Source organism: Bos grunniens, chromosome 6 (genome assembly GCF_055505025.1).
Source record: "Bos grunniens cultivar Pamir isolate PY7600 chromosome 6, Bosgru_T2T1.0, whole genome shotgun sequence".
NCBI lineage: Eukaryota > Metazoa > Chordata > Mammalia > Artiodactyla > Bovidae > Bos > Bos grunniens.
The window spans coordinates 84,120,219-84,147,170 of NC_141170.1; the positions used below are offsets into that span (position 1 = coordinate 84,120,219).

Here is a 26,952-nt window from a genome sequence, read left to right on the forward strand (position 1 = left end):
AAGGATAGAAGTAGTTTTCAATATGTAAAATGAAATAGAATTTTCAGTTTTAGAAAAGCAAATTTCAATTTATAAACATCACTTTGGACTGATGGTCAGATAAAATATAATTTCAGTGTTAAAAATATAGGTTCATGAAAAATACAAAGTCTTTATATTAATGTAGGGATTCTTAGCACTTCAGGAGGTCTCATTTATTTAAATGCTTGGTGTTAAATATAAAATATTTGATTAGATTATTAAACACTCAGAATTGATTTTTGTATATGTCACATTTGTTCAAATTATTTTTATAAAAATCATTTTCTACATGTTCATTCTGTTTCAGAGGCAGCTATTATTAATTTTTTATACCTTTGGAATTAAACACATTTATATTCCTGTATTCTTTAGCATTATGAAATTTTGATAGGCCATATATTTTTATACAGATTCAAATTGAATTTTGTAAGTTTTAACTATAAAGGCATCAGTAATTCATGAATTCATTTTCATTGTTTAAACTTCACAATACATGTTACATTAATGCCCCATTGATGATAACCACCAATACAGAGGTACTCTTCAGGGATAATTCTGGTTCACACTTTGAAGTACATCCTTCCAGATTTTTTCCTATGCATTTACATACATATGAATCTGCTGCTGCTGCTGCTAAGTTGCTTCAGTCGTGTCCAACTCTGTGCGATCCCGTAGACAGCAGCCCACCAGGCTCCCCTGTCCCTGGGATTCTCCAGGCAAGAACACTGGAGTGGGTTGCCATTTCCTTCTCCAATGCATGAAAGTGAAAAGTCAAAGTGAAGTCACTCAGTCGTGTCCAAATTTTAGTGAACCCATGGCCTGCAGCCCACGAGGCTCCTCCGTCCATGGGATTTTCCAGGCAAGAGTACTGGAGTGGGTTGCCATTGCCTTCTCCGACATATGAATCTATAGAATATTTATTGTCTAGAAGTTTTCATAATATATTTGTTATTTACATAAAATGTATATCAGTTCAGTTCAGTCGCTCAGTCGTGTCCGACTCTTTGCAACCCCATGAATCGCAGCACGCCAGGCCTCCCTGTCCATCACCAACTCCTGGACTTCAGTCAGACTCACGTCCATCAAGTCAGTGATGCCATCCAGCCATCTCATCCTCTGTCGTCCCCTTCTCCTCCTGCCCCCAATCCCTCCCAGCATCAGAGTCTTTTCCAATGAGTCAACTCTTTGCATGAGGTGGCCAAAGTACTGGAGTTTCAGCTTTAGCATCATTCCTTCCAAAGAAATCCCAGGGCTGATCTCCTTCAGAATGGACTGGTTGGATCTTCTTGCAGTCCAAGGGTCTCTCAAGAGTCTTCTCCAACACTACAGTTCAGAAGCATCAATTCTTTGGCTCTCAACCTTCTTCACAGTCCCACTCTCACATCCATACATGACCACAGGAAAAACCATAGCCTTGACTAGACGGACCTTTGTTGGCAAAGTAATGTCTCTGCTTTTGAATATGCTGTCTAGGTTGGACATAACTTTCCTTCCAAGGTGTAAGCGTCTTTTAATTTCATGGCTGCAGTCACCATCTGCAGTGATTTTGGAGCCCCCCAAAATAAAATCGGACATTATTTCCACTGTTTCCCCATGTATTTCCCATGAAGTGATGGGACATTCGTTTTCTGAATGTTGAGCTTTAAGACAACTTTTTCACTCTCCTCTTTCACTTTTATCAAGAGGCTTTTTAGTTCCTCTTCACTTTCTGCCATAAGGGTGGTGTCATCAGCATATCTGATTCCTTAAATCCATTTCTCACTTCCACTATATAACCGTTAAGGGATTTGATTTAGGTCATACCTGAATGGTCTAGTGGTTTTCCCTACTTTCTTCAATTTAAGTCTGAATTTGGTAATAAGGAGTTCATGATCTGAGCCACAGTCAGCTCCTGGTCTTGGTTTTGTTGACTGTATAGAGCTTCTTCATCTTTGGCTGCAAAGAATATAATCAGTCTGATTTCGGTGTTGACCATCTGGTGATGTCCATGTGTAGAGTCTTCTCTTGTGTTGTTGGAAGAGGGTGTTTGCTATGACCAGTGCATTTTCTTGGCAAAACTCTATTGGTCTTTGCCCTTCTTTATTCCGTATTCCAAGGCCAAATTTGCCTGTTACTCCAGGTGTTTCTTGACTTCCTACTTTTGCATTCCAAATAGCATATCACTTAAGTTCTTGATTTTTTAAATTAAATACCTTGGGAGTTTTTTTTTTATCAGATCATATCTTTTACCTTATGGTTTAGGTCTTGTCTATTATACTGTGGAGTAGATAATACCATATGTTATTTTTTAAGTCTATTACTGGACATTTATATTATTTTTAACTATTATAAATGCATATTGAATGTTTATATACATGTTTTCTTATGTTTCTTTGTGCAGATATGTGAGTATTGTTCTTGAGTAAATGCTACAAAGTGAAATTCCTTAATTTGGTATTTTGATACATAATTTTCTAAAATGATCTTCATTTGCACTCCTTTAAAACTGTCTATGAGTACTACTTCTTTCATTCAAATTTTATATTATTTAGTATTGAAATGTTATGGGTGAAAAATATCTGTGTAAAGTATCTCTGGTTTTCTTGATTAGTAACGGAGTTGAATACCTGTTCATATGTTGATCAGTGCTTTGTGTTTCCTCTTCCATGAAATTCCTCTCTATATCATTTGAAACCTTTTTTTCCTAAGTGTTGTCTGAGTCTTACTGGCTTGTAGGAGCTCATTCTATATTCTGTGATTACGAATGAGTTTGAATATGTTTTTATATGTATTTTTATATTGAATATATATATATGTATGTAATTTGTATTTTTTCTGGGATTACGTGTTCATATTTTGTGCCCATTTATTTTTCTGTTTGAATTGTCTTTTTCTTATTGGTTTATAAGAATTCTTTATATATTCAGATAACAATTCTTTACCTGTTTTATATGTTTCAAATATTTTCTCCAGTCCTTTGAAGGTTCTACAGTTGGTTGACTGGCATGGGATACAAAAGGGCTGCCACTGTGTCAGGGTGTCAGTAAGTGTTCCAGATTCCATGCGATTCATCTCGAGCTAGCTGCCATTCTCAGCCACATCCTTGATTAGCTTTACCCCTGACCTCTCATGATTTCTTTCCTTACCTTCTGCTGAGAGTAATTCTGTAGTGAATTGCTTGAACAAGAATTCCTTACTTAGGCTCTGCTTCTAGGAAACCTAATCTAGGAGATTGTAAGTAGTTTTTTCCCAAAATAATATTTTAAGACCAAATCTCATTCTCCAATGTAGAAATAAGAAGTAATAAAATTTTCTTTATTAACAAGCATACATACTTTCAGATGTTTGGTGTCCTCTTTAAAGCTGCATGTTTGTTATGCCATTGTCATCACTCAGCAAATTTATCAAGTTCAGTTTTAGAGAATCATGTTCACCATCTGAGGTAGTCTTTGAAAATTCATAATATTGTGGATTATTTGCTTAAGTCTAGATTATCTTGTTGAAAATGAAAAAAATAATACTGAATAATTGAACTCAATTATGTGTGTGTATGTGTATGTGTGTATTAATTCCAAGCTGCAAGCCCATTGACATATGGATTTTCTGGCCTCTAACTTTCCTTTCTGTCTCAACTAGAAATGAGAATATTTGTCTACTGGTAGACAGAATTAGAACTTCCAGCTGAGAGAGGTTGGGGAGATTTTAAGCTAAATTAAAATATATTTGACTGTGAAATAACATATGTATGGTTAATTTTTATTGATAATTTATAGTTATTAAACATTTATCATGTCCTGGTTGTGACTTAGCAGCAGCAGCAGGAGACCATGTTCTAAGTGCTTTTTTGGTGTTATTTATTAGATTATCACAAAGTCTTTGGGACAGTGAAGCCTCAGGGAGTTTAAATAACTTTTAAAATCATTCTAAAGTCCCACAGCTCTTGTATGTAGTGCTGGATTCAGATTGAGATATTCTTGCATGAGAGTCTGCTTTCTTAACAGTACACGTTCATTGTATATAAATCCCAGAACATAAACTGTAGCATTAAGTATCAATATAGGCTCATTATTTACTTATGCCTGGATCATTTGTAGATATGACTTAGAGTTTTTTTCTTCTTTCACTATTAAATTCTGTCTAATCTCTGGTCAATATCTATTCTTTCTCTGTATGTTTCTCTTCTCTCTCTGTTGTCTGTTCTGGTCAATGAAGAATTAAGATTATATCTGGCTAGGTTTCAAGATAAAGTGTCTTTCTAAATATGTATTATGGTTCCTGTCCTACTATTAATTCAGACAAGGAACACATTTGCTTCCCTAAATCCTGCTAGAATAATCTCTTTGAAATGTATTCTCCTTCAATATTGTAATGGTTTCTATTATTATGCAATTGAGCACCTAGGATATTGATTTATTGATTTATAGGTCCAATCAGGGGCAGTCTATCTCTGCTCACATGCTATTTTTAGGGTCAGATCATTTTGATATAAACAAGCATTTCTAATGTAAGCAATTGCTTGTTTGTGTCATTTTTCTTTTTTATTGACGAAAATAACTTACTGCTATATTCAAGTGGCTAAATTATAAGCAAATTTAATAAATCTCTAAAGATATTCAGTCAATTATACCATTTCTAATTCTTGCTATCTTTGGCTGACATTCTCATTCTCTTCCCTGTGACCAGTCAAATAACCCATTTCGTTCTGATCACTCATCCTTTCAATGTATCTTGTATTGTCTTCACCATCCCTGCTGGTTGTAGTGGCCCTTGTCCATGTGTGTGAGGATTTACGTGTTACAGAAACCTGCATTAGTTCACCATTCATTAAAAAAAAAAAATAATTAAACATTTTAGAACTACATTTAAAAATAGATTACACCATAGTTAAATAGGAGTATGAGATTAACGTATATACACTACTATATATAAAATAGATAAAGACTTACTGTAAAATGTAGGGAATAATATTCAGTATCTTGTAATAATTTAGTATCTTGTAATAATGTATACATAAATGTGAGTTTCTTTGCATTTCTTTGCTGTACACCTGAAACTAACACAATATTGCAAATCAGCTCTACTTCAATTAAGGAAAAAAGAGATTGAGATGTAAATTGCATGAACTTTGTAATAGAATCTGAGCTAGAGGCCTTTCCAGCTAAGCCATAACACCTCTCAGGCCTCATTTAAATGTGCACCAAAATAACATCATTAGATAAGATTGACTTGGAAATTTATTCAAGCTATTGTATATTTAATTTTGGTGAAAATTGATGTGTTCTTTGATATATTTACATAAGATTTGTTTCCTGTCATTATTTTCTTAATGTTGAAGGTTATTGCCTAGTGAGTATTTGACTTCTATGAATATTCTTTTTTCCCATTTTCACCATGTATCACTGATTCCTTTTCAGTGTGGTCATTTAGGCTCTACCTGGTTATTTTCTGATATCCTTTTTGAGAAAAGATAGAGCCAGGATCGTACTTAACTTATGTAACATTCCCCACACACATTTCAAATATTTGTTTTATTTTAAAATTGTAATAAAAATGTGTACTTTAGGAAGGTGTATCACAAGGGGTAAGAATACTGACCTCAGTTTATACACTTCCCCCTAGATTTTTAGATGGGTTTTTAAATTGAGTCATCGGGGTAGATTTTGATAAATAGCTCATTCTCATAATTACTCTGTGTGCTGTACTGTCATGTACCACTTGCTTGGATGCATTTCATTAAAAAAAGAAAGTCCAAATTTACTCTGTACCAAGCAGAGTGTTATATGTTTTTCTGTTGTTATACCTTCCATCCTTGAAGACGAATCACTATACAATAATTATTATCTGTGTTCTAGTTCTCACTACTAGTAAGTGGCAGACCTTGCATTAGAAACCCATTTTGTTATGCTCATCACATGTCTGTATAAAAGGTTCTTTGTGTAGTCTTGTTTTTGCAGTAATATACTACTAGTTTGGGAGAGAGAAAATGAATACATAATACTATCTCAGATGTGGGACTTTGGGTCCCTTTATCATCTTTGGCTCATAGTTGAATAATATTAGGACTGTCTAAATTCTAGGAAATAGAAAATTACAGGGAAAAAAAAGATGAAGGCTATTTTGTTCTATTTCTTTTACTTGCACAGATAGGCATACCTGTTTGTGCATATAGCGCCCAGGTTCCAAGGTGATAGCTGTGAAAACTTAGAAGGTTATTTTATGTCTTTGGTTAATGCCTTTGGAATTGTGGAAGAAAAGTATAATTTTTCAGCATATATTATTTTTTTAATGTATTTTGCTTTAACTCTAATTTTAAATAGGTAACATATTAATGATTTATATAACCTCTTGAAATGGAATTCACATCCTTCTAAACCATGCCAAATAAGAAATTTAGCTCCAGTTTATTTGGAATAGATCAACCATGTAAGTTGTGCTCTATTAAGGGTAATGGTAGTATTTGCTAAGGTTGTAGAGATCACTGAATAAAGTACTTTCTGGGAGCTTTTTGTTAAATTGTGTGCTCAAGAACAAAGGATATTATTTCTTCAGTTGAGGTAGAACTGAGTTTCATACCACTTTTAATATAGTCAGTCTGCATTTTTCAGATGGTGTTTCTGTATATCAGGGTAACTTGTTTATTTAGACAGCATTAGAAGTATATTTAGAAGATAATCTTACATGAAGAATTTGTATTTTCAAAGAAAATATTTATGATAATAAAGGTCCTTGGACAATGAGCAGGTCTAATTCAACCTATATATTTTTTAAACCTGTTATGATTAAAGTGACTATGACTTCTAAGCTAAGACACATTAGATAAAAATTGAGAAAATATGTTTTGTCTGATTTGGAAATTTATAAAAACATATGAAAATATGTGCAAGATTTGCTAAAGAATTAAAATAGTTATAATTGTAGTAAATTTATAGTAAAAATAAAATTACCATGTATTTATCTTTTTTGTATTTGTCTTTCATGAAAAGTCAAAGTTGACTTGATGATGTGTTATTCAGCTTATTAGCATTATCTTCACATGTAAGCAAAATGTAGATCATTGATTTTTCAGTTTGAAAGGCTTTCAAATTAATTCATGACTGAAAGTTGGAATTCAACATAATTAAGCTCAAAATGGTAGCATTTATTTTTGGTAGTGAGAGAGAAAATATGCTTGTTTATGTTTGAGATACTGATGTGTTCAAGTTAAAATTTTGCTTTATGACATCCATTTACTCTGTAGGCATTGATTGTGTATTAGGCACTGGGGTCTTGAAGAAGAAGTAGCATTTGCCATTAAGAAACCTAAGGTAAAATAGTGAAGTCAGATGCTTGCTATGAAAGTTAGACCTTGAGGATGGATTTAAGAGACGTACGAAGTCCAAGATGAAAGACAGCATGAAAATGGGGGTCAGAGATGACATTCTGGGAGGGACCATGTTGTAGAAATAGAAATTTTCTACAACAATGGACATTGGAAGTAGATGGACCCACATCTGCTAATGTCTTGATGGTGAAAGTGAACAGAAAATGGCAAATAGTAATCAGTGCAATTGGAGAATAAAATATGAGGAGGAGAATAATGAATCTGGAGATATAGATTGCATCCAGACTTTAAAGAGTCTTTCTAAATAGTACGGATAATCCCAACTGTACAGATAGTTTTGTCGTTCTCCAGTTTAGCTGGAATGAAGAACTTCATTTAAGTGACTATTAGCAGATAAAGTGAAACATAAAAGATTTTTGTCTCTAATATATTTTATATCAACTCCATGTCATCCCATTCAATGTATAAATATCTCTGTATGTCTATAATGTTTTTACATAAAGAAATCAGTGTAGATCTATTCAGTTCAGTTCAGTCACTCAGTCGTGTCTGACTCTTTGTGACCCCATGAATCGCAGCATGCCAGGCCTCCCTGTCCATCACCAACTCCCGGAGTTCACTCAAACTCATGTCCATCGAGTTGGTAATGCCATCCAGCCATCTCATCCTCTGTCGTCCCCTTCTCCTCCTGCCCCCAATCCCTTCCAGCATCAGAGTCTTTTCCAATGAGTCAACTCTTCGCATGAGGTGGCCAAAGTATTGGAATTTCAGCTTCAGCATCAGTCCTTCCAAAGAACACCCAGGACTGATCTCCTTTAGAATGGACTGGTTGGATCTCCTTGCAGTCTCAAGAGTCTTCTCCAACACCACAGTTCAAAACCATCAATTCCTCAGTGCTCAGCTTTCTTCACAGTCCAACTCTCACATCCATACATGACCACTGGAAAAACCATAGCCTTGACTAGACGGACCTTTGTTGGCAAAGTAATGTCTCTGCTTTTCAATATGTTATCGAAGTTGGTCATAACTTTCCTTCCAAGGAGTAAGTGTCTTTTAATTTCCTGGCTGAAATCACCATCTGCAGTGATTTTGGAGCCCCCCAAAATAAAGTCTGACACTGTTTCCACTGTTTCCCCATCTATTTCCCATGAAGTGATGGGACCAGATGCCATGATCTCAGTTTTCTGAATGTTGAGCTTTTAGCCAACTTTTTCACTCTCCTCTTTCACTTTCATCAAGAGGCTTTTTAGTTCCTCTTCACTTTCTGCCATAAGGGTGGTGTCATCTGCATATCTGAGGTTATTGATATTTCTCCTGGCAATCTCAATTCCAGCTTGTGCTTCTTCCAGCCCAGCTTTTGTCATGATGTACTCTGCATATAAGTTAAATAAGCAGGGTGACAATATACAGCCTTGACGTACTCATTTTCCTATTTGGAACCAGTCTGTTGTTCCATGTCCAGTTGTAATTGTTGCTTCCAGACCTGCATATAGGTTTCTCAAGAGGCAAGTCAGGTGGTCTGGTAATCCCATCTCTTGAAGAATATTCCACAGTTTATTGTGATCCACACAGCCAAAGGCTTTGGCATAGTCAATAAAGCAGAAATAGATGTTTTTCTGGAACTCTCTTGCTTTTTTGATGATCCAGCGGATGTTGGCAGTTTGATCTTTGGTTCCTCTGCCTTTTATAAAACCAGCTTGAACATCTGGACGTTCACGGTTCACATATTGCTGAAGCCTGGCTTGGAGAATTTTGAGCATTACTTTACTAGCGTGTGAGATGAGTGCAATTGTGCGGTAGTTTGAGCATTCTTTGGCATTGCCTTTCTTTGGGATTGGAATGAAAACTGACCTTTCCCAGTCCTGTGGCCACTGATGAGTTTTCCAAATTTGCTGGCATATTGAGTGCAACACTTTCATAGCATCATCTTCCAGGACTTGAAATAGCTCAACTGGAATTCCATCACCTCCACTAGCTTTGTTCGTAGTGATGCTTTCTAAGGCCCACTTGACTTCACATTTCAGGATGTCTGGCTCTAGGTGAGTGATCATACCATCGTGATTATCTTGGTTGTGAAGAGATTTTTTGTACAATTCTTCTGGGTATTCTTGCCACCTCTTCTTAATATCTTCTGGTTCTGTTAAGTCCATACCATTTCTGTCCTTTATCGAGCCCATCTTTACTTGAAATGTTCCTTTGGTATCTCTAATTTCTTGAAGAGATCTCTAGTCTTTTCCATTCTGTTGTTTTCCTCAATTTCTTTGCATTGATCACTGAGGAAGGCTTTTTTATCTCTCCTTGCTATTCTTTGGAACTCTGCATTCAGATGCTTATATCTTTCCTGTTCTCCTTTGCTTTTCACCTCTCTTCTTTTCACAGCTATTTGTAAGGTCTCCCCAGACAGCCATTTTGCTTTTTTGCATTTCTTTTCCATGGGGATGGTCTTGATCCCTGTCTCCTGTACAATGTTACGAACCTCCGTCCATAGTTCATCAGGCACTCTATCTATCAGATCTAGTCCCTTAAATCTATTTCTCACTTCCACTATATAATCATAAGGGATTTTATTTAGGTCAGACCTAAATGGTCTAGTGGTTTTCCCTACTTTCTTCAATTTACGTCTGAATTAGGCAATAAGGAATTCATGATCTGAGCCACAGTCAGTTCCTGGTCTTGTTTTTGCTGACTGTATAGAGCTTCTCCATCTTTGGCTGCAAAGAATATAGTCAATCTTTATATTAATAGTAGATCTATTAGTAGCATATATATATAGTAAATGGAAGTCTGGTTATTTTCATTAAGGGTTTAGAAAGAGGTGTATTTGTTGTAATTCTTTTTTTCTGAAAGTTTTTCATTATTAAATAAATCATTTGTATACTTGCCTAAGAGATATGGTATTTACTCACTCTTTGACTTTTAGTTGCTGATAGAGCTGCAAGAATTACTGAAAAGAGATTAAGAAACATAATATATATGAATTCTGAATATATTTGAAACATAATGGTAAATATCTTGACATTAAAGCATTGAAATCCCTAGGTTCACCACCAGCTGCAAATCGTTATGGCTGATAATACTCTAATTGGAGCAAAGTTATTCACTGGGCTTTGAATGGAAATAAATCTTGCATATAAATAAAAAAACACAGCTGAGAATGATATTCATTACATCATTATTAACTGTGAAAATGTAAAAAAATTGTGTTATTTTTTGCATCCATTTCAGAATATATAAGCTGAGAGGAAAATGAGATAGTTTTAATTTGTTGAAGACCTCGCAAATGAAAATGTCTTTGTATTTTAAACTTTCTTCAGTCAGAGTCTTGCAAGAATACTTAAATGTTTTAGAAGCAGTTAGCACATAGTTTGAGTTAAATTCACATTTAGTGAGTGCAGTTAAAGACCATCTGATAAAAATCATGGAGGGCAAATTGATTTTATATCATTTAGAACAAGATATCAGAGAAGGCGATGGCACCCCACTCCAGTACTCTTGCCTGGAAAATCCCATGGATGGAGGAGCCTGGTAGGCTGCAGTCCATGGGGTCGCAAAGAGTCTGACATGACTGAGCGACTTCACTTTCACTTTTCACTTTCATGCATTGGAAAAGGAAATGACAACCCACTCCAGTGTTCTTGCCTGGAAAATCCCAGGGACGGTGGAGCCTGGTGGGCTGCCGTCTATGGGGTTGCACAGAGTCGGACACGACTGAAGCAAGTTAGCAGCAGCAGCAGCAGAACAAGATATCAAGTATTTAAGAGTGCAGTGGCACCCCACTCCAGTACTCTTGCCTGGAAAATCCCATGGATGGAGGAGCCTGGTAGGCTGCAGTCTATGGGGTCGCTAAGAGTCGGACACGACTGAAGCGACTTAGTATCTGACAGAGAACATATTTTCTGTTTTTTTCATACACTTCTTCAAGGCCATGAAAGTGTATACTTGATCAGTTTCGTATCTGTAAGGATGATACTGGGGAAGGCAATGGCACCCCACTCCAGTACTCTTGCCTGGAAAATCCCATGGACGGAGGAGCCTGGTGGGCTGCAGTCCATGGGGTTGCGAAGAGTCGGACAGGACTGAGTGACTTCACTTTGACTTTTCACTTTCATGCATTGGAGAAGGAAATGGCATCCCACTCCAGTATTCTTGCCTGGAGAATCCCAGGGACGGGGGAGCCTGGTGGGCTGCTGTCTATGAGGTCGCACAGAGTCGGACACGACTGAAGCGACTTAGCAGCAAGGATGATAAAGTGGAGGGCTTGTCATTTTATGTAGTATTTATTATTGTTAGTTATGGTTGCAGTAAACAGCAAAGTGAAACAATATGATTCAAATTGAAAAAGCGGGGGTGTGCACATTATCGTTAAGGAATTAACTGAAATTCAGAATCACAGCAAAACAAAACAAAGTAGAAACCAAATAATGTCACATTATGAAAGGAAAGAAAAATAGTAGTGAAGAAAAATAGTAGTCACTGTAAGAGAAAGATCTACCATACAACTTGGAATCTCTGAAAAGGGACATATGGGCCTTCTGCAGCATAAGCTCTTGGCTTTTTACTTTCATGAAAGCAGTGTATATCATGCTGATTATGAACTGACCCTGTGGTTAGAGACAGCTTCGCTTTCTAGTCCTGCTTTGAGTGATGTAGGCAATTTACCTTTCAGTTATAAAGTGACCAGAGTTAAGAGCTACTTCTCTAGTTATAAGCATTAAAAAAAGATAATCTATTTCAAGTATTTGGTGCATGACAGTTAACAAACTGCATTGGCCACCTTTTCTTCCTCTTCTTTCTTGTCTTCATCATCAGTACTCTGACATTACTCTTGTTTATTCATTTTCTGTGTTTCTACTTTTCTCTGTATGTAGGCTCACTCAGCATTACCAGTTGAATTAACTTTCAAAAATTCATCTTTTCTTTAACTCACAACAGTGGTTTCCTCATAACTTTATCTTGTGTATAACTCTTCTCTCGATCCTTTATGATGTGGTTTACTTTCCTCTGCCAGTGGACTGATTATCTGTAAACTCCCTAAATCAAACTCCAAGAGGAAGAATATGTCTTGGTTGGTTTTTCTTTGAGTGGAGATTCTAGGATCAGGTCATGCCTTAGTCTGGTCTGTGATTCTGTTAAGCTTGGGTCAGTTACTTGTTGAGTCCCATGGTTCATCTCGTGCTGGCCAACAGGCAGTGGTGGGGGATTTTACTCAGAAGACAGTGATCATGCCTGTCACATGCCTACTAAATCTAAATAAAGAAACATAAAAAGTTAAGATTAAACAATTTACCAAATCACAGAACCAGTATGAGTAGTAAGGCTGCTGTTGCTGCTAAGTCACTTCAGTCGTGTCCGACTCTGTGCGACCCCATAGATGGCAGCCCACCAGGCTCCCCCGTCCCTGGGATTCTAGGCAAGAGTACTTGAGTGGGGTGCCATTGCCTTGGTCTTGAATAATGTTCTTAGGTCTTCTAATACAGTACTCTTTTGAATAGACTTTAATTATTCTTGGTCATCTTTATGTTTTTGCACCAGTATAAAATTTCCCTACAGATTATTGGATATTTTGCTACATAGAGATTCAGAGAATTCCTTAAGTATCAGAATTGTAATATTTATTATTTTAGTGTAGCACAAATTTTGTGTCATGAATCAGAAAACAGTATTTTGTTTTAAAATGTCATGTTTATAACTGAATTCTTGTAATTTATTCTGTTTGTTTTAACTTTTCTCAGGTTACTAAGTTAGCTATCGCAGCACAAGCCTTGGAGTCCCAATGGGGGACTCCGGATCAAGACGATCTACTCTGGTCTCCCGGTTGCCAATATTCAGAAGGAGTATTAGCAGAAAACACGATTCTCTTCCTTCTTCACCCTCCTCCAGTAATACGGTCGGTGTCCACAGTTCCTCTCCTTCCAGCACTAACTCAAGCTCAGGTAGTACAGGTAAACGCAGAAGCCTCTTCCGTACTCCATCCATCAGCTTTCATCATAAGAAAGGGAGTGAACCTAAGCAAGAACCTACCAACCAGAACCTTAGTATTTCAAATGGTGCTCAACCTGGTCAGAGCAGTATGCAAAAACTGAGTTTGGAAGAACATACTAAAGCCAGGGGAAGACATTCTGTTGGTTTCAGCAGTTCCCGAAATAAGAAGATAACAAGGTCTTTGACAGAGGATTTTGAAAGGGAAAAGGAACACTCGACTAACAAGAATGTCTTCATAAATTGCCTAAGTTCTGGGAAAAGTGAGGGGGATGATTCTGGGTTCACAGAAGAACAAACTCGCCGTTCTGTTAAGCAGTCAACAAAGAAGCTTCTTACTAAATCTTTCTCATCTCACTATAAATTGTCTAAGCCAGTTCCACAGAGCCAATCTATTTCATTGGTACAACAATCTGAATTCTCATTGGAAATTACACAGTACCAAGAACGGGAACCTGTATTAGTGAGAGGTTCTCCATCTTGTTCTGTGGATGTAACAGAACGGGCAGGTAGCTCTTTACAATCTCCATTGCTTTCTGCTGATCTTACTACAGCTCAGACACCTTCAGAGTTCTTAGCCTTGACTGAAGATTCTGTGTCTGAAACGGATGCATTTCCTAAAAGTGGAAGTATGGCATCCCACTGTGACAACCTTGGCCACAATGATTCTACCTCTCAGATTTCTCCTAATCCTGCTGCTGTTACAAAGACCACAAGAGACCTTAGGGGAACCGTTCCCTGTGCAATTGTGTCTCCTGGAAAATACAGATTAGAAGGTCGATGTAGCACGGAATCTAATTCTTTACCGGAAACCTCTGCTGCTAATCAGAAGGAAGTGTTATTGCAAATCACTAAACTACCTGTTATGAATGGGAGTGACTCAGAGACTCACCTCTCAACAGATACAAGAGAAGATCATATAGTAATACAAAATGGTGAAACAATGTTGGCAACAAGCTCCCCAAGGAAATTTGGATTTTATGAGCACCATAAAGCAATAGCTGAACGTGTGAAAGGGATCCATCCTATTTCAGATTCAAGGATAATACCCTCTTCTGGTGATCATCATGTTTTAAACAAAACTTCATATGGATATGATGCAAATCCTGCCAAAGGTATGCTGATTTTCTCTTTATAATAAATGATATGAATTATAGTTTTCCTTATAGTCAGTTTTCTTATTCCATCTCATGAATGGGAACTATGTTTTCCTTAGTTTTCACTCTCTAATATTCTTTCCTATTTATAATTTGCTTTAAATCATTTCTGTACTTAAACTTACTTCATTTGTATCATGCTGAAATGTAATTCAGCCATATTACTATTTTCCTTAGTTGTGTTATTCAGATTCTGAGCCTCAGAAGAAAGTGGAAGGAAATTAATTCCATTTACTTTATCTAAAATAATGAGTATCTTTTATAGTTCATGATAGAATATTGGTATGTCTTAGTTAAATAATAACCATTATAAAATAAATTTGTATAAATTTTATTTTGTATTTTAGCAAAGCTTTTTATTATTAAATAGGATCCATGTTTTGGCACAAAAAAATGAAAGGGAAGGTTGATTTAATGCAGTCTGTTATTTAACAGAAAAACTTTGTTTTTCAGTATAAAATTCAGTTCAAGAAAATTGTTGATGGGCTGTATTCATTATTTTTTATTCTTTTTTCTCCACCGTGATTACTACTACTCCCACTACTGCTGCTGCTTTTGTTGCTACTATTCACATTAATAGGGCTTCCCTGGTGGCACAGAGGTAAAGCCTCTGCCTGCAATGCTGGAGACCTGGCTTTGATCCCTGGGTCAGGAAGATCCCCTGGAGAAGGAAATGGCAACCCACTCCAATACTCTTGCCTGGAAAATTCCGTGGGCTACAATCTGTGGGGTCGTAAAGAGTCAGACAAGACTGAGCGACTTCATTTTCACTTTCTTTCACACTGATAGTTCTTTCAACAGTAAGTCCCATTTAGTGTTCTCTCAACAATATGTCCCATTTACTCTTCTGTCTCTTTGGAGATATAATTTATTGACTCTGGAGGTGATTGAAATCATTATTGTTATTGTAACTCATTGTACAGGCAAGATAATTGGGAGCACAGATAGGTTAAGTAATGTGTCCAAAGCCACTAAGTTCATGAGTAATTGTTTATGATATAATTCCCATGAGATAGGTACTAACTAGTATGTTCCCCATTTTACTCATAAGAAAACTGAGACTGAGGGATTATACAACTGGCTAGTGGCATAGCCAGATTAAACTATTTAAATGCAAAGATCAGTCCTCTTAGTGACTAGGTTGTAGTACATAACATGACCTAACCTCTTTTGAAAACATTATATGGAATGTTTTGAAAGTGTTAAATAAAATTTGTGATCAGTGAAGTTATGTATTATATAATATCAAGAATTATAAGCTTATCTGACTTGTTTAACTAGTCTGTCCATGAATATAGCAATTCTAAAGTTTTAAAGTCATGAATTAATTTTCCAATTGTTTTAATATTTTTTCACATTAGATACAAGATCATTTTTACACATCTGCCTGCTTTTTTCAATTTTTGATCTGGGTAGCCTTATTTGTATTTTTGGTGATACTTGCTTCATTCTTTAACTATAATATAATTATAAGAATGATAATGATGCTGATACTGATGTGCCTCAAAATGTGATAAGCAGTTTCCATGCATTGTTTTATTTAATACTAACCAAAAATTTATGTGGAATTTAGTAACAAAGTTTAGGATTAAGTTAAATAACTTTATGAAATTATACTCTTAGCAAATGGTGGACCTCAGATTGGAATGTAGGCAGTTCTTAAAAGAAATAACATGCAAAAGGGTAAAAGTATAATTACCCTGGTTAATTCATATTTAGAAATGATGAGTTGCCTCAATGTCAAACTGTATAAAGTAAATATTATCTCTATGGAAACTAGGTAATGACCAACAATTATCTTGCTGGCTATTAATCTGGTAACTGAGATCCTAATTCCAAGCCATTTAATACATTAAGTTAATTTCACTGAATTTGACACCATGATGCCTGTTCCTGGACATAGGTGATTATTCATATTACCTATAGCTTGTAAAATAGAAGGAGATAGGCAAATAAGCTGGTAATGTAAAAAAGGAAAAGTTGGTTTCATACTACCTTTCATTTGCATCAATGGTAGATATTCATCTACTGTTCATAAATATTTTATAATTTGGAAGTTTAAAGCTCTTACAGACATTTAAACAAATGTATTTTGTAGAAGAAAGAGTTGCTTAATTTCATAACACTAGACTTATTCTGTATTTATTATGCAATATGTTTAAAAAAGTATTTAGCAAATATATGAATGTGTTAGGTGTACATTCATATCAGAATTGTTAATGAGATGTTAGCTCTCTGGCAATTTAACCTTTATTTATTAGAGTAAAAATTTTCTAAAAAGAACAGGCATATGTTGGCTTAATTAGGTAATAGCCAAAAGTCTTTAAACCCATAGATGAGCCTGAACAAATCAGTTTCATTCATTTATAGATATTTGTTTTGATACTGTTTTTTTTGGCATTAAGGATATAGAAATGAACAAAACAAACTCCTCCCTTCATGAAGCTTACTTTGCAGTGGGAATACTCAGACAATTAACATAGAAATAAATAAATGTCAGATGGTGATAACTGCTGAGGATGGGTTTAAAGCAGAATAAAAGATTAGGATGTGGGGAGTGGCATTGTAGTTTGCTTTTTTTTTTTTTTTTAAGCTTTATTGAGGTATAATTGACAAATAAATTATGTGTTTAAAGTGAACAAAGTGATTTTTTGATATATGTGTACACTGTGAAAGGATCCCCTCCCTCAAGTTATTAAGCTCCTCAGATCTTTATCTTATAATTGAAAGTTTGTACTCTTTTGCCAGTCTTTCTCTATTTCTCCCACTTCCTAACCCCCGACAGCCACTTTTATGCTGTTTCTATGAGTTCAACTCTGAAAGAAAGATTCCATATATAAGTGACACCATGCGGTACTGGTCATATTGTGCATAATGCTGCTGTGAATGTGGGAGTACAGAGATCTCTTTGTGGTAATGATTTTGTTGACTGTAGGTAGATCACCAGAAGTAAGGTGGCTGCCTCATATGGGAGCTCTATTTTTAATTTCTTGAAGAACCTCCATACTGTTTTCCAGAGTGACTGCACCAGTTTATATTCCCACCAACAATGCACGAAGGTTCCCTTTTTTCCACATCCTCAAAAACACTTGTTCTTGTTTTGACTCTTTGATAATAGCAATCTTAACAAAAATGAGGTAACATCTCATTGTGGTTTTGATTTGCATTTCACAGATGATTAAGAATGTTGAACTCTTTTCTTCATGTACCTGTTGGCCATTTGTATATCTTATTTGGAAAAAAAAATACTTATGTTTACTTATGTCCTTTGCCTATTTTTTTGTTGTTATTGAGTTATATGATTTTCTTGTATATTTGGCTATTAACCCCTTATAGGATGTATGATTTGCACATATTTTCTCCCATCCAGTTGGTTATCTTTGTTTCTTTTTCTTTTTTTCTTGATTATTTGCTTTTCTGTGCAGAAACTTTTTTGTTTGAAATATTCCTACTTGTTTGTTTTGCTTTTATTTTGTTTATTTTTGATATGTAGTCCAAAGCATCATTATCAAGATCAATGTCAAAGAGCTTATTCCCATGTTTACTTCTAGGAGGTTTACAGTTTCTGGTTTTAACTTTCAAGTCATTAATAAGTTTTGAATTGATTTTGGTGTATGGTGTAAGATTCCAGTTCCATCTTTTTGCACATGACTTTTTACTTTCCCCAACATTTTCTGTTGAAGAGACTGTCTTTTCCTCATTATATATGATTGGACTGTTTGTCAAAAGTTAGTTGTCATATATGAATGGCTTATTTCTTTGCTCTTCTGTTCCATTAAGCTGTCTGTTTCTATGCCAATACCATACTGTTTTGATTACTATAGCTTTGTAACATAGTTTGAAATCAGGACTTGTAATGTCTCCAGCTTTGTTTTTCTTTCTCAAGATTGCTTTGGCTATCTGGAGTCATCTGTGGTTCCGTACAAATTTTAGGATTGTGAAAAATGTCATCATGATTTTTGGTAGGGAATTATATCAAATCTATAGGTCCCTTTGGGTAGTACAGCCTTTTTAAAAATATCAATTCTTCCAATTTGTGAACATAAAACAACTCTATTTTTGTTTTCATCATTTTCTTTCATCAGTGTCTTTTATAGTTTTCAGTGTATATGTTTTTCACCTCCTGGGTTAAATTTATTCCTAGGTATTTTATTCTTTTGATGCAATTGTACATGTAAGTGTTTTATTTCTTAATTTATTTTTCTGATAGTTTCTTGTGTTAGTTTTTGTTTTTAAGTATAGTGAATAGGTATTACTCAAAATAACATATTGGAAAAAATTAGGGAGTAAGCCATAGAGACATTCGAGAAAAGTGTATCCGTGCAAAGGCTATGGGGTAAAGATCTGAGGCTGGAGCACACCTACAATGTTCTAGAAACAGTGAGAGGTCCAGGAGTGGGGGGTAGTTGAAGATGAGGGTATAGATATGATAGATATGATTAACAAGTGACCAATGAGGAGAGTAAGGTCATATCATGAGGAACTCAGTAGCCCATTGGAATCATACCAGCTTTCTGACTAGAGGAATTATCATGATCAGTCTCACTTAAGTGTATCATTCTGATTATCATGTAGAAAATAGATTGTGTGTTGATTAGGGAGAAGCAGGTGGGACTAGGGAGAGGCCAGAGACTGTTTAGAAGTATTGCAGTAAGCAAGGCAAGCACTGATAGAGTTTGTGCCAGCATGTTAATGGGGGAGATAGTGAGGAATGATCAGAATCTGTATATGATTTGAAGTGATAAGGACAGGATTTGTTAATACGATTTATGTGAGGTATGAAGAAGTCAAGGATGACTCCAAAATATGGGGGCTGCAAAGTGATTTACATAGTTAAGTAAACTACAACTACTAATTCAAAAAGTTTTCTGTGATTGAGAATTACTGAATGGCACTAAGAGTTTCCCTTTTGCTTTCAGTGGAACTTTTATAAAAATTACATTTAAGCATTTATATTAATTTTTATTTATTTATGTTTGAATAGTTCTTGCCAGTAGCCTCAGTCCATACCGTGAAGGAAGATTTATAGAGAGGCGACTGCGATCCTCATCAGAAGGAACTGCAGGGAGTAGCAGGATGATTTTGAAACCAAAAGATGGAAATGTAGAAGAAGTTAATAGCCTAAGGAAGCAAAGAGCAAGTTCATCATCCTCAAAAATGAACAGCATGGTAAGTATATACCTATGCTTGTGTATAATAAAATAATCCATATATTATTGGCATGTTCATGCCTCTTGCAAAATGAAAACAGACTGAAGAATAGGCATCTCATATTTTTGTTGTGTTTCTTTTTTAAAACCATTTTTAAAAATTGAAACATAGTTAATTTACAAAATAAATATATACATACACATATATATATACTTTTTCAGATTTTTTCCATTATAGATTATTACAACATATTGAATATAGTTTATTGTACTATACAGTAGATCCTTATTTATATACTTTACATATAATATTGGGAATATGTTAATCCAGAATGCCTAATTTACCTCCTCTCTACCACTTTCTCCTTTGGTAACCATAAGTTTGTATTCTGTGTCTGTGGGTCCTTTTCTGTTTTGTAAATAAGTTCATTTATGTCATTTTTTTTAGATTATACATATAAGTGATATCATATGATATTTGTCTTTCTCTGTCTGACTTACTTCATTCATTTAACATGATAATCCCAAGGTATGTCCATATTGCTGCAAATGGCATTATTTAATTTTTTATGGCTGAGTAATATTCTATTACATGTATGTATGCACACACACAAACACACACACCACATCTTCTTTATTCATTTATCTGTCAATGGAAAACTTTAGGTTGCTTCCATGTCTTGGCTATCATAAACAGTGCTGCACTATCATAAATAGTGCTGTTCATAGCAGCGTGGCTTGCATGTATCTTATTAAATTGAAATTTTCTCTGGATATATGCCCGGGAGTGGAATTGCTGTGTCATATGGTATTTCTAGCTTTAATTTTCTGAGGAACCTCCATATAATTTTCCATAGTGACTGTACAAGCTTACATTCCTACCTACAGTGTAAGAGGCTTTCCTTTTCTCCACACCTTCTCTGGAAACTACTATTTGTAGACTTTTTAGTGATGGCCATTCTGACCAGTATGTGATGATATTTCATTGTGGTTTTGATATGTGTTTCTCTAATAATTAGTGATGTTGAGCATCTTTTTATGTGCCTCTTGGCCATCCGTATGAACTCTTTGTATGTTTGGGAAAATGATCCCTTGTCCATATCATCATATACAAATATTTTTTCCCAGTCTGTAGGTTGCTTTTTCATTTTGTCTATGGTTTCCTTCCCTGGTGGCTCAGAGGGTGAAGAATCTGCCTGCAATACAGGAGACTTGGGTTCGATCCCTGGATCGGGGAGATCCCCTGAAGAAGGGAATGGTAACCCATCCCAGTATTCTTGGCTGGAGAATTCCATGGACAGTCCATGGGGTTGCAAAGAGTTGGACACAACTGACTGTGCAAAACACTGGTTGTGCAAAAGTTTTTAAATTTAATTAGGTTCCATTGGAGAAGGCAATGGCACCCAACTCCAGTACTCTTGCCTGGAAAATCCCATGGACAGAGGAGCCTGGTAGGCTGCAGTCCATGGGGTCGCTAATAGTTGGACACGACTGAGCAACTTCACTTTCACTTTTCACTTTCATGCATTGGAGAAGGAAATGGCAACCCACTCCAGTGTTCTTGCCTGGAGAATCCCAGGGACGGGGGAGCCTGGTGGGTTGTCATCTCTGGGGTCGCACAGAGTCGGACATGACTGAAGCGCCTTAGCAGCAGGTTCCATTTGTTTATTTTCGTTTTTATTTCCATTACTCTAGGAGGCAGATCTAAAAAGATATCTCTGTAATGTATGTCAAAGAGTACTCTGCCTATTTTACTCTAGGAGTTTTATAGTATCTGGTCTTACATGTAGGTCTTTAATCAATTTTGAGTTTATTTTTGTATGTGGTGTTAGCGAATGTTTTAATTTCATTCTTCTACATATATCTTTCCAGTTTTCCCAGCACCACTTATTGAAGAGTCTATGTTTTGAAGGGAAACTTGGTCTGCATGGTTGTTGTTATAAGTCAGAGAGGATAAGTTTTCACTTGAGACTCTTAGGACAAATAGAAGCAAAAGCAGGATAGCGACCCCTAAAACCTGTCTCCCTTACTTCCGTGGGAAATATGATATTTTTATTCTAGAACAAGACCCTGTGATATGCAAGCTAAGAAATATGCTGATCACGACACCCTCTGATGTCATCATTTCACAGTATTTCTTCACCCTCTAGCCACCTAAAAAATGTCCTGTTTAAAGCACACCTATGCCAGTGCTACTCTCAGACGCTTTAGTGGATTCTGCTTTGCTCTTTCCTAATATAGTTCCCCTTCCACATAGGGTAAAGATCTTTGGGGGTCAAGGTGATATGCCCGTCCAAAGCTTAAACACATTCTGGGTGACTGAGACTCCAGATTCCTGGCATAAACTAGAAGCCTGCACATGAGGGTGGAAATGGGATGTGTGTAGGAGGGTAGGGTGCGAACCTGGACTTGTGAGCTGAAATGTCTTAGAGGTAGTTGTATTAGCTCCCTCATAACACGGGATACAGCTAGGGTGGAAAAACATGACAAGTGAACTGCAGCCCAGAGGGTCTGTGAGGCCTAAGGTCTCACAGATTCTGGGATGGGCTTGCCTTTTGCATTCACTTTGCTCCCTTTGTCACAAACATGTCCTTTCTCAGCGGTGTTTTTATTTTTAGTGTTTAACAGTGTTTGTTTAAAGAAGATCTATCTACCTACTTACTGATGGATATATGAGAAAAATGCTCAAAACTAAATCACTTATATCTGTATATATTTTAGATAATTATGTTTCAAATGAAAATATTAGGGCATCATTGAGGATTCCAATGTGAAAAAACAGTAAGTTACTGAGATAACTGTTGGGGGCCAGAGTGAGGTACTCCGCCCATGGCAAAGGTCATGAGGAAGGAGGCTCGACATACGCAAAGGCGGGATCGAGCCTCAGGAGCCCCCCTGGAAATCCTCGAGTGTCTACCCCCATAACCAGAGCCTGCCTACTTTACTACTTTGTGCTCTTACCTACACCTCTGACTTTACGGGGGGCTGTCCCCCACCACCTCTTTCGGAGAAGGAGTTAACCTAGAGCTCCAGTCAATAAAAACTCTTGGGTGTGACAAGAGTGTTTTAACCTACAAACTCCTCTGAAGGTTCTCTAGCCTGCCTGACAGGCTCATTGGGCCACATGTGATTGCTCACAGCCTCCCAACCGTGAGAGGCACGAGATGCTTTAAACCCTCTAAAAACAGGTTCTTTAGAGAAGTTAGAAAACTATAAGTATAGTGGGCTAATTAGAAATTGTGTTGGTGAAGGCTTTTTCATTTGTTGAGCCAATGTTTGTTGCTAAGTCCCCATATCCCCTGCCCTTACACACATTAACGAATATATAGAAGGAATAAGTATTAACCTTTGATATTAATCACGTTAGACCTTAGGCTAAGTGAATTCTTTCCTTAACTAAAACCCACTACACCCTCACCCTGTAGGAATGTAACTTTATTTGGGTGGCGTCTGTTTTGAGAATAATCAGCCCTGGAGAAATAAGTGTCCTGATTGACTGACCGCTGTCACAAGGAGAGGGTCGTAAATTGTCAGCAGGCCCCCCTGGCCAGAAGATGATGTAACACCCCTAAGACCTCTGTATACATTTGTATGAAGCACCTGACTTTAATAAAAGTCAGGACTGCTGTCCCCACGTGACTTTTGTATAACATCTCAGTGTATAAAAACAGACTCTGGAAAATAAAGAATTGGGATCAGTTCCTCGAAATACTGGTCTCCCCATGTCTCTCTCTCACTCTGGCTGAGTCTCCATCTGGAGCGCGGAACCCACCAAGCTTACTAATTTTGCCTGGGCTTCTAAGATCCGACCGGGGAGGCCTCAGTGTCTCCTCTCCTTCGGGAGAACAGAAGGACGCCTGCGGCCTACATAAGTGGTGCAAACTTCTTGTCTTGAAGTTTTATTGGTCTCCCGCGTAAACCAAGCTACTCAGCCCCTTTTCTCCACTGAATTTTCCTACTGAGCTATCCTCATCCTATTACTCTTTATATCTTTGATAAAATATTTAAATAAATAGGTCGCCGACGCCGTCCCCGCTTCGAATACCCTGGATCAGCCGGGGCAGGACCCTGGCAGATAACCTTGAGTGATAGCAAAGCCATTGTGCTTGAAGTAGAGGTTCTAGCCATGAGGCCAGGCTTGGCCAGATTTTACAGATCAGTATCTATAAAACGACAGTAATGGGTTTATTGTTACTGTTATGCTAAAAAATGATTATGTGTGTATTTATATTTGTGTATATAGATACATTATGTTATTTTATATTGCATCTTTCTGTCATTTGCATTGAAAATATTATATTATTATTGCAATATTGCAATTGATTTTTTTGTCTAAAGACAAGAACATGTTAAAATAGATTTCCAGTTGATGCAACGTTAAGATGTGTGGCCAGTGAATTATTGCAAAACATTTTCCTCACCAGATTTGTATTATCCCTTTGTAGAGATGAATTTATATTAATAAGTGTGCACTGTTTATTACCGTCACCCAAAGTTGGGCCTTTTATGTATTCTTTTTATATCACGTTTTTAGTGCTATTGATGCATTTATATAAATGTCCTTGTAACACCACAAAATCATTATTATTCTCAGATATGATTTCAAGATTTAAAATTTTAAATGTCAAATGTAAAAATAAGATTTTGTTATTTTATTTGAGGTTTTTTAATAAATTTTCGAAAAGTGTACCTGCAGTGATGTAGATTGTCCACTAGATGTCAGAATTACACCATTGTCATGATAGGGGAAAAGCTGTGAAATTGGACAGAAACTTGGTTAAACCATTGTGCGTATTCACTGAATTCACAGGTAAGATTTGTTGAAATAAATACTGACACACTAGAATTTGCACATGAAATGTATCAAAATTACTTTATGACTCTATTAGGACTTTGCAGTGTCTCAATCTTTATAGTTTAATAGTTAATTTAACTTGCATAAATTGTATTATTTAACTCCTAGCATTATAAGGACAGAGAAGGCAATGGCACCCCACTCCAGTACTCTTGCTTGGAAAATCCCATGGATGGAGGAGCCTGGTGGGCTGCAGTCCATGGGGTCGCTAGGAGTAGGACACGACTGAGCGACTTCACTTTCTCTTTTCACTTTCATGCATTGGAGAAGAAAATGGCAACGCACTACAGTGTTCTTGCCTGGAGAATCCCAGGGACGGAGGAGCCTGGTGTGCTGCCATCTCTGGGGTCACACAGAGTCGGACACGACTGAAGTGACTTAGCATAGCATAGCGTTATAAGGAAGGAATGCTAGGATTTTTTTTTAAAGGTAATTTTAGCTATATGTGAAACAAGTGACATATATTTAGGAAATGATAGCTTTATGTGTGAAAAATAGCATACATTTTCTATATTCTTCTTCCAAAATAATTGAGGTGAGTATATGTATTTGAGAATGCATCCATAGCTCAGTTATTCTTTCCTTTTAGAAAAATAGTAGTAACATGTATTTTTAATACTTATTTCAACGAAGGGACTACTCTTAATGCTTCACATATATTATCACATTCCATTCTCACAATATTATGAATTGAGTGAATTTGTTATTGAGCACATTTTGCAAAAGAGGAAACTAAGGCACTAAGAAGATAAGCAACTTGCTCAGAAACATAGTAAGTGGCAGAGATAGAATTTAGATTTGGATCCTTGCTCTCTTAAATACAAATTCTGCATGCTTTGAGGGGAATGGGATAGATTTAAATTTAATTTTTCATCTTTCTTGTGTTATTTCTGTATAATGAAGTTAACACTTGTAAGGCAACCTATGCTTGCTCTAAGTCTAGACTACAACTGTCTGTAAGGGATGCAAAAAAGAAACAAAATTTAGTACTTACTCTGGATTTAAAATGTGGTAATATTTCTTGATATGTTGATGGACAGTATCAGATGAGAAATATCCAAAAAGGAACTTTGTCACAAAAGAAGGTATTTATACTTAGAAAGTGCTAGAGTACTTCATGTATTTCAAGAAGGTTTAATTCTACTGATGGGTATGGCTCTATTTTTAAGATGCTGAATGTTCCTCTGAATGATGAAAAATATTTCCTAATTGGTAATAGGTGAAAGATGCCAGAATGCTAGTGTTTTTGTACAGTTTGGGTATATACAGTATGAAAGGGAAAGGGCAGGATGTGTTAACTCTTTGAACATCAATGAGTCAGAAGAAATTGGACTTTGCTTCCATTTATTACAAGAAATCAAGCATATCTGTAACAATTTGATAGACATTCAAATTTATTATAATTCTTCAAACTGATTTAAATAGAGACTTCCCTTAATTTTCCTCTGAGTAACTTTCTTGATTCTTCCCTTAGAATGGTCCAAACATTTAAAAATAATCTTTCTAGAAATAGGCTCTTTATTTTTCAAAGCTTTCCCTCCAGATTATGGTGTATAAATGATTAAACATAAGATTCAGTCTTGGTTTTTTCCAGAAACTTTACACAGTGAAGTCTAACTCCAAATATTTACCAGATCACCCTTCTCTGAAAAAAGGATTAATGTGAGGATAGATTTGTGTGTGTTAAACAATACATAGCACCTAGAAGCACTAAAGAAAGTAAAGTGCCTGAGTGTATGAGAAAGGGCTACATAAAGAGCAAAAATACCCTCCACATCCAAGTGACTTTATAATATAGATTTATTTCTTCCTCAGGCTACATGTTCATTGTGGAAGGTGCCGGAGTTCCATTAAGCGTCTCCTCCTATATCCAGGCTGCTGAAGCAGCAGCCATTGCAAACATTGCCTGTCACTGTGGTAAAGAGAGATCTCTGGAGGCCTCGTCCCAGTAATAAATGTTTTCCTTGTGAAAGACTTCATTTCCTCTCACAATTCATTGAGCAAATCTGATCACCTGGCCCCAACTAGCCACAAAAGGGACCTGGGAATAGTCCATCCATGTGTCTAGATGATGTAGACTCAGACATTGGATCAGGGGCACTATTATCATCTTCCCAAATAGAATATTGTATCTCAGTTCTTTCAATTAACTGAGATTTCCTGCTTACCTCGTCCCTCCTTTTTGTTTTCAAGCATTTGATGGTCATAAAGTCAAATTATGCCTCACACTGAGTTTGTCACTATGGTTCAGAAAGAGGAAAGCATCTTGGAATTGAAAAATTAATTCTAACCGCAAGTTTTGTCTTCTGAGATGTGTTCTCTTCCTGACGGAAAAGCCGTGTATATATCTAAATTACTTGACTCCAGGTTTGGGAATCCTACTATATTTGGAAATTCTTGTTTTTATTACAGTAAAAGCTGGTTTGGAAAGTTGTGTTAGTTTTAGATTACTCAGCAAATGTGCACAGAGTTGCCCTGAACTATTTGTGC

At 36.3% G+C, this 26,952-nt stretch overlaps 1 protein-coding gene across 39 annotated transcripts in view; it reads left to right on the forward strand.

The window, feature by feature from the left end:
- CCSER1 (coiled-coil serine rich protein 1) overlaps positions 1 to 26,952 on the forward strand; it is a 1,487,998-nt gene that overhangs the window by 158,761 nt on the left and 1,302,285 nt on the right. For 37 of the 39 annotated variants that reach the window (XR_015165660.1, XR_015165661.1, XM_086406508.1 and 34 more), the window contains exons 2-3: positions 13,054 to 14,415; positions 19,442 to 19,626. Coding sequence is in view for 37 of the 39 variants with exons in the window: in XM_086406508.1 (XP_086262634.1) it covers positions 13,095 to 14,415; positions 19,442 to 19,626 (1,506 nt within the window). In the remaining 2 variants the exon portion in view is untranslated. Of the gene's footprint in view, positions 1 to 13,053; positions 14,416 to 19,441; positions 19,627 to 23,032; positions 23,317 to 26,952 lie in introns of those variants that run through there. The other 2 variants (XM_086406546.1, XM_086406548.1) reach the window with 1 other exon arrangement.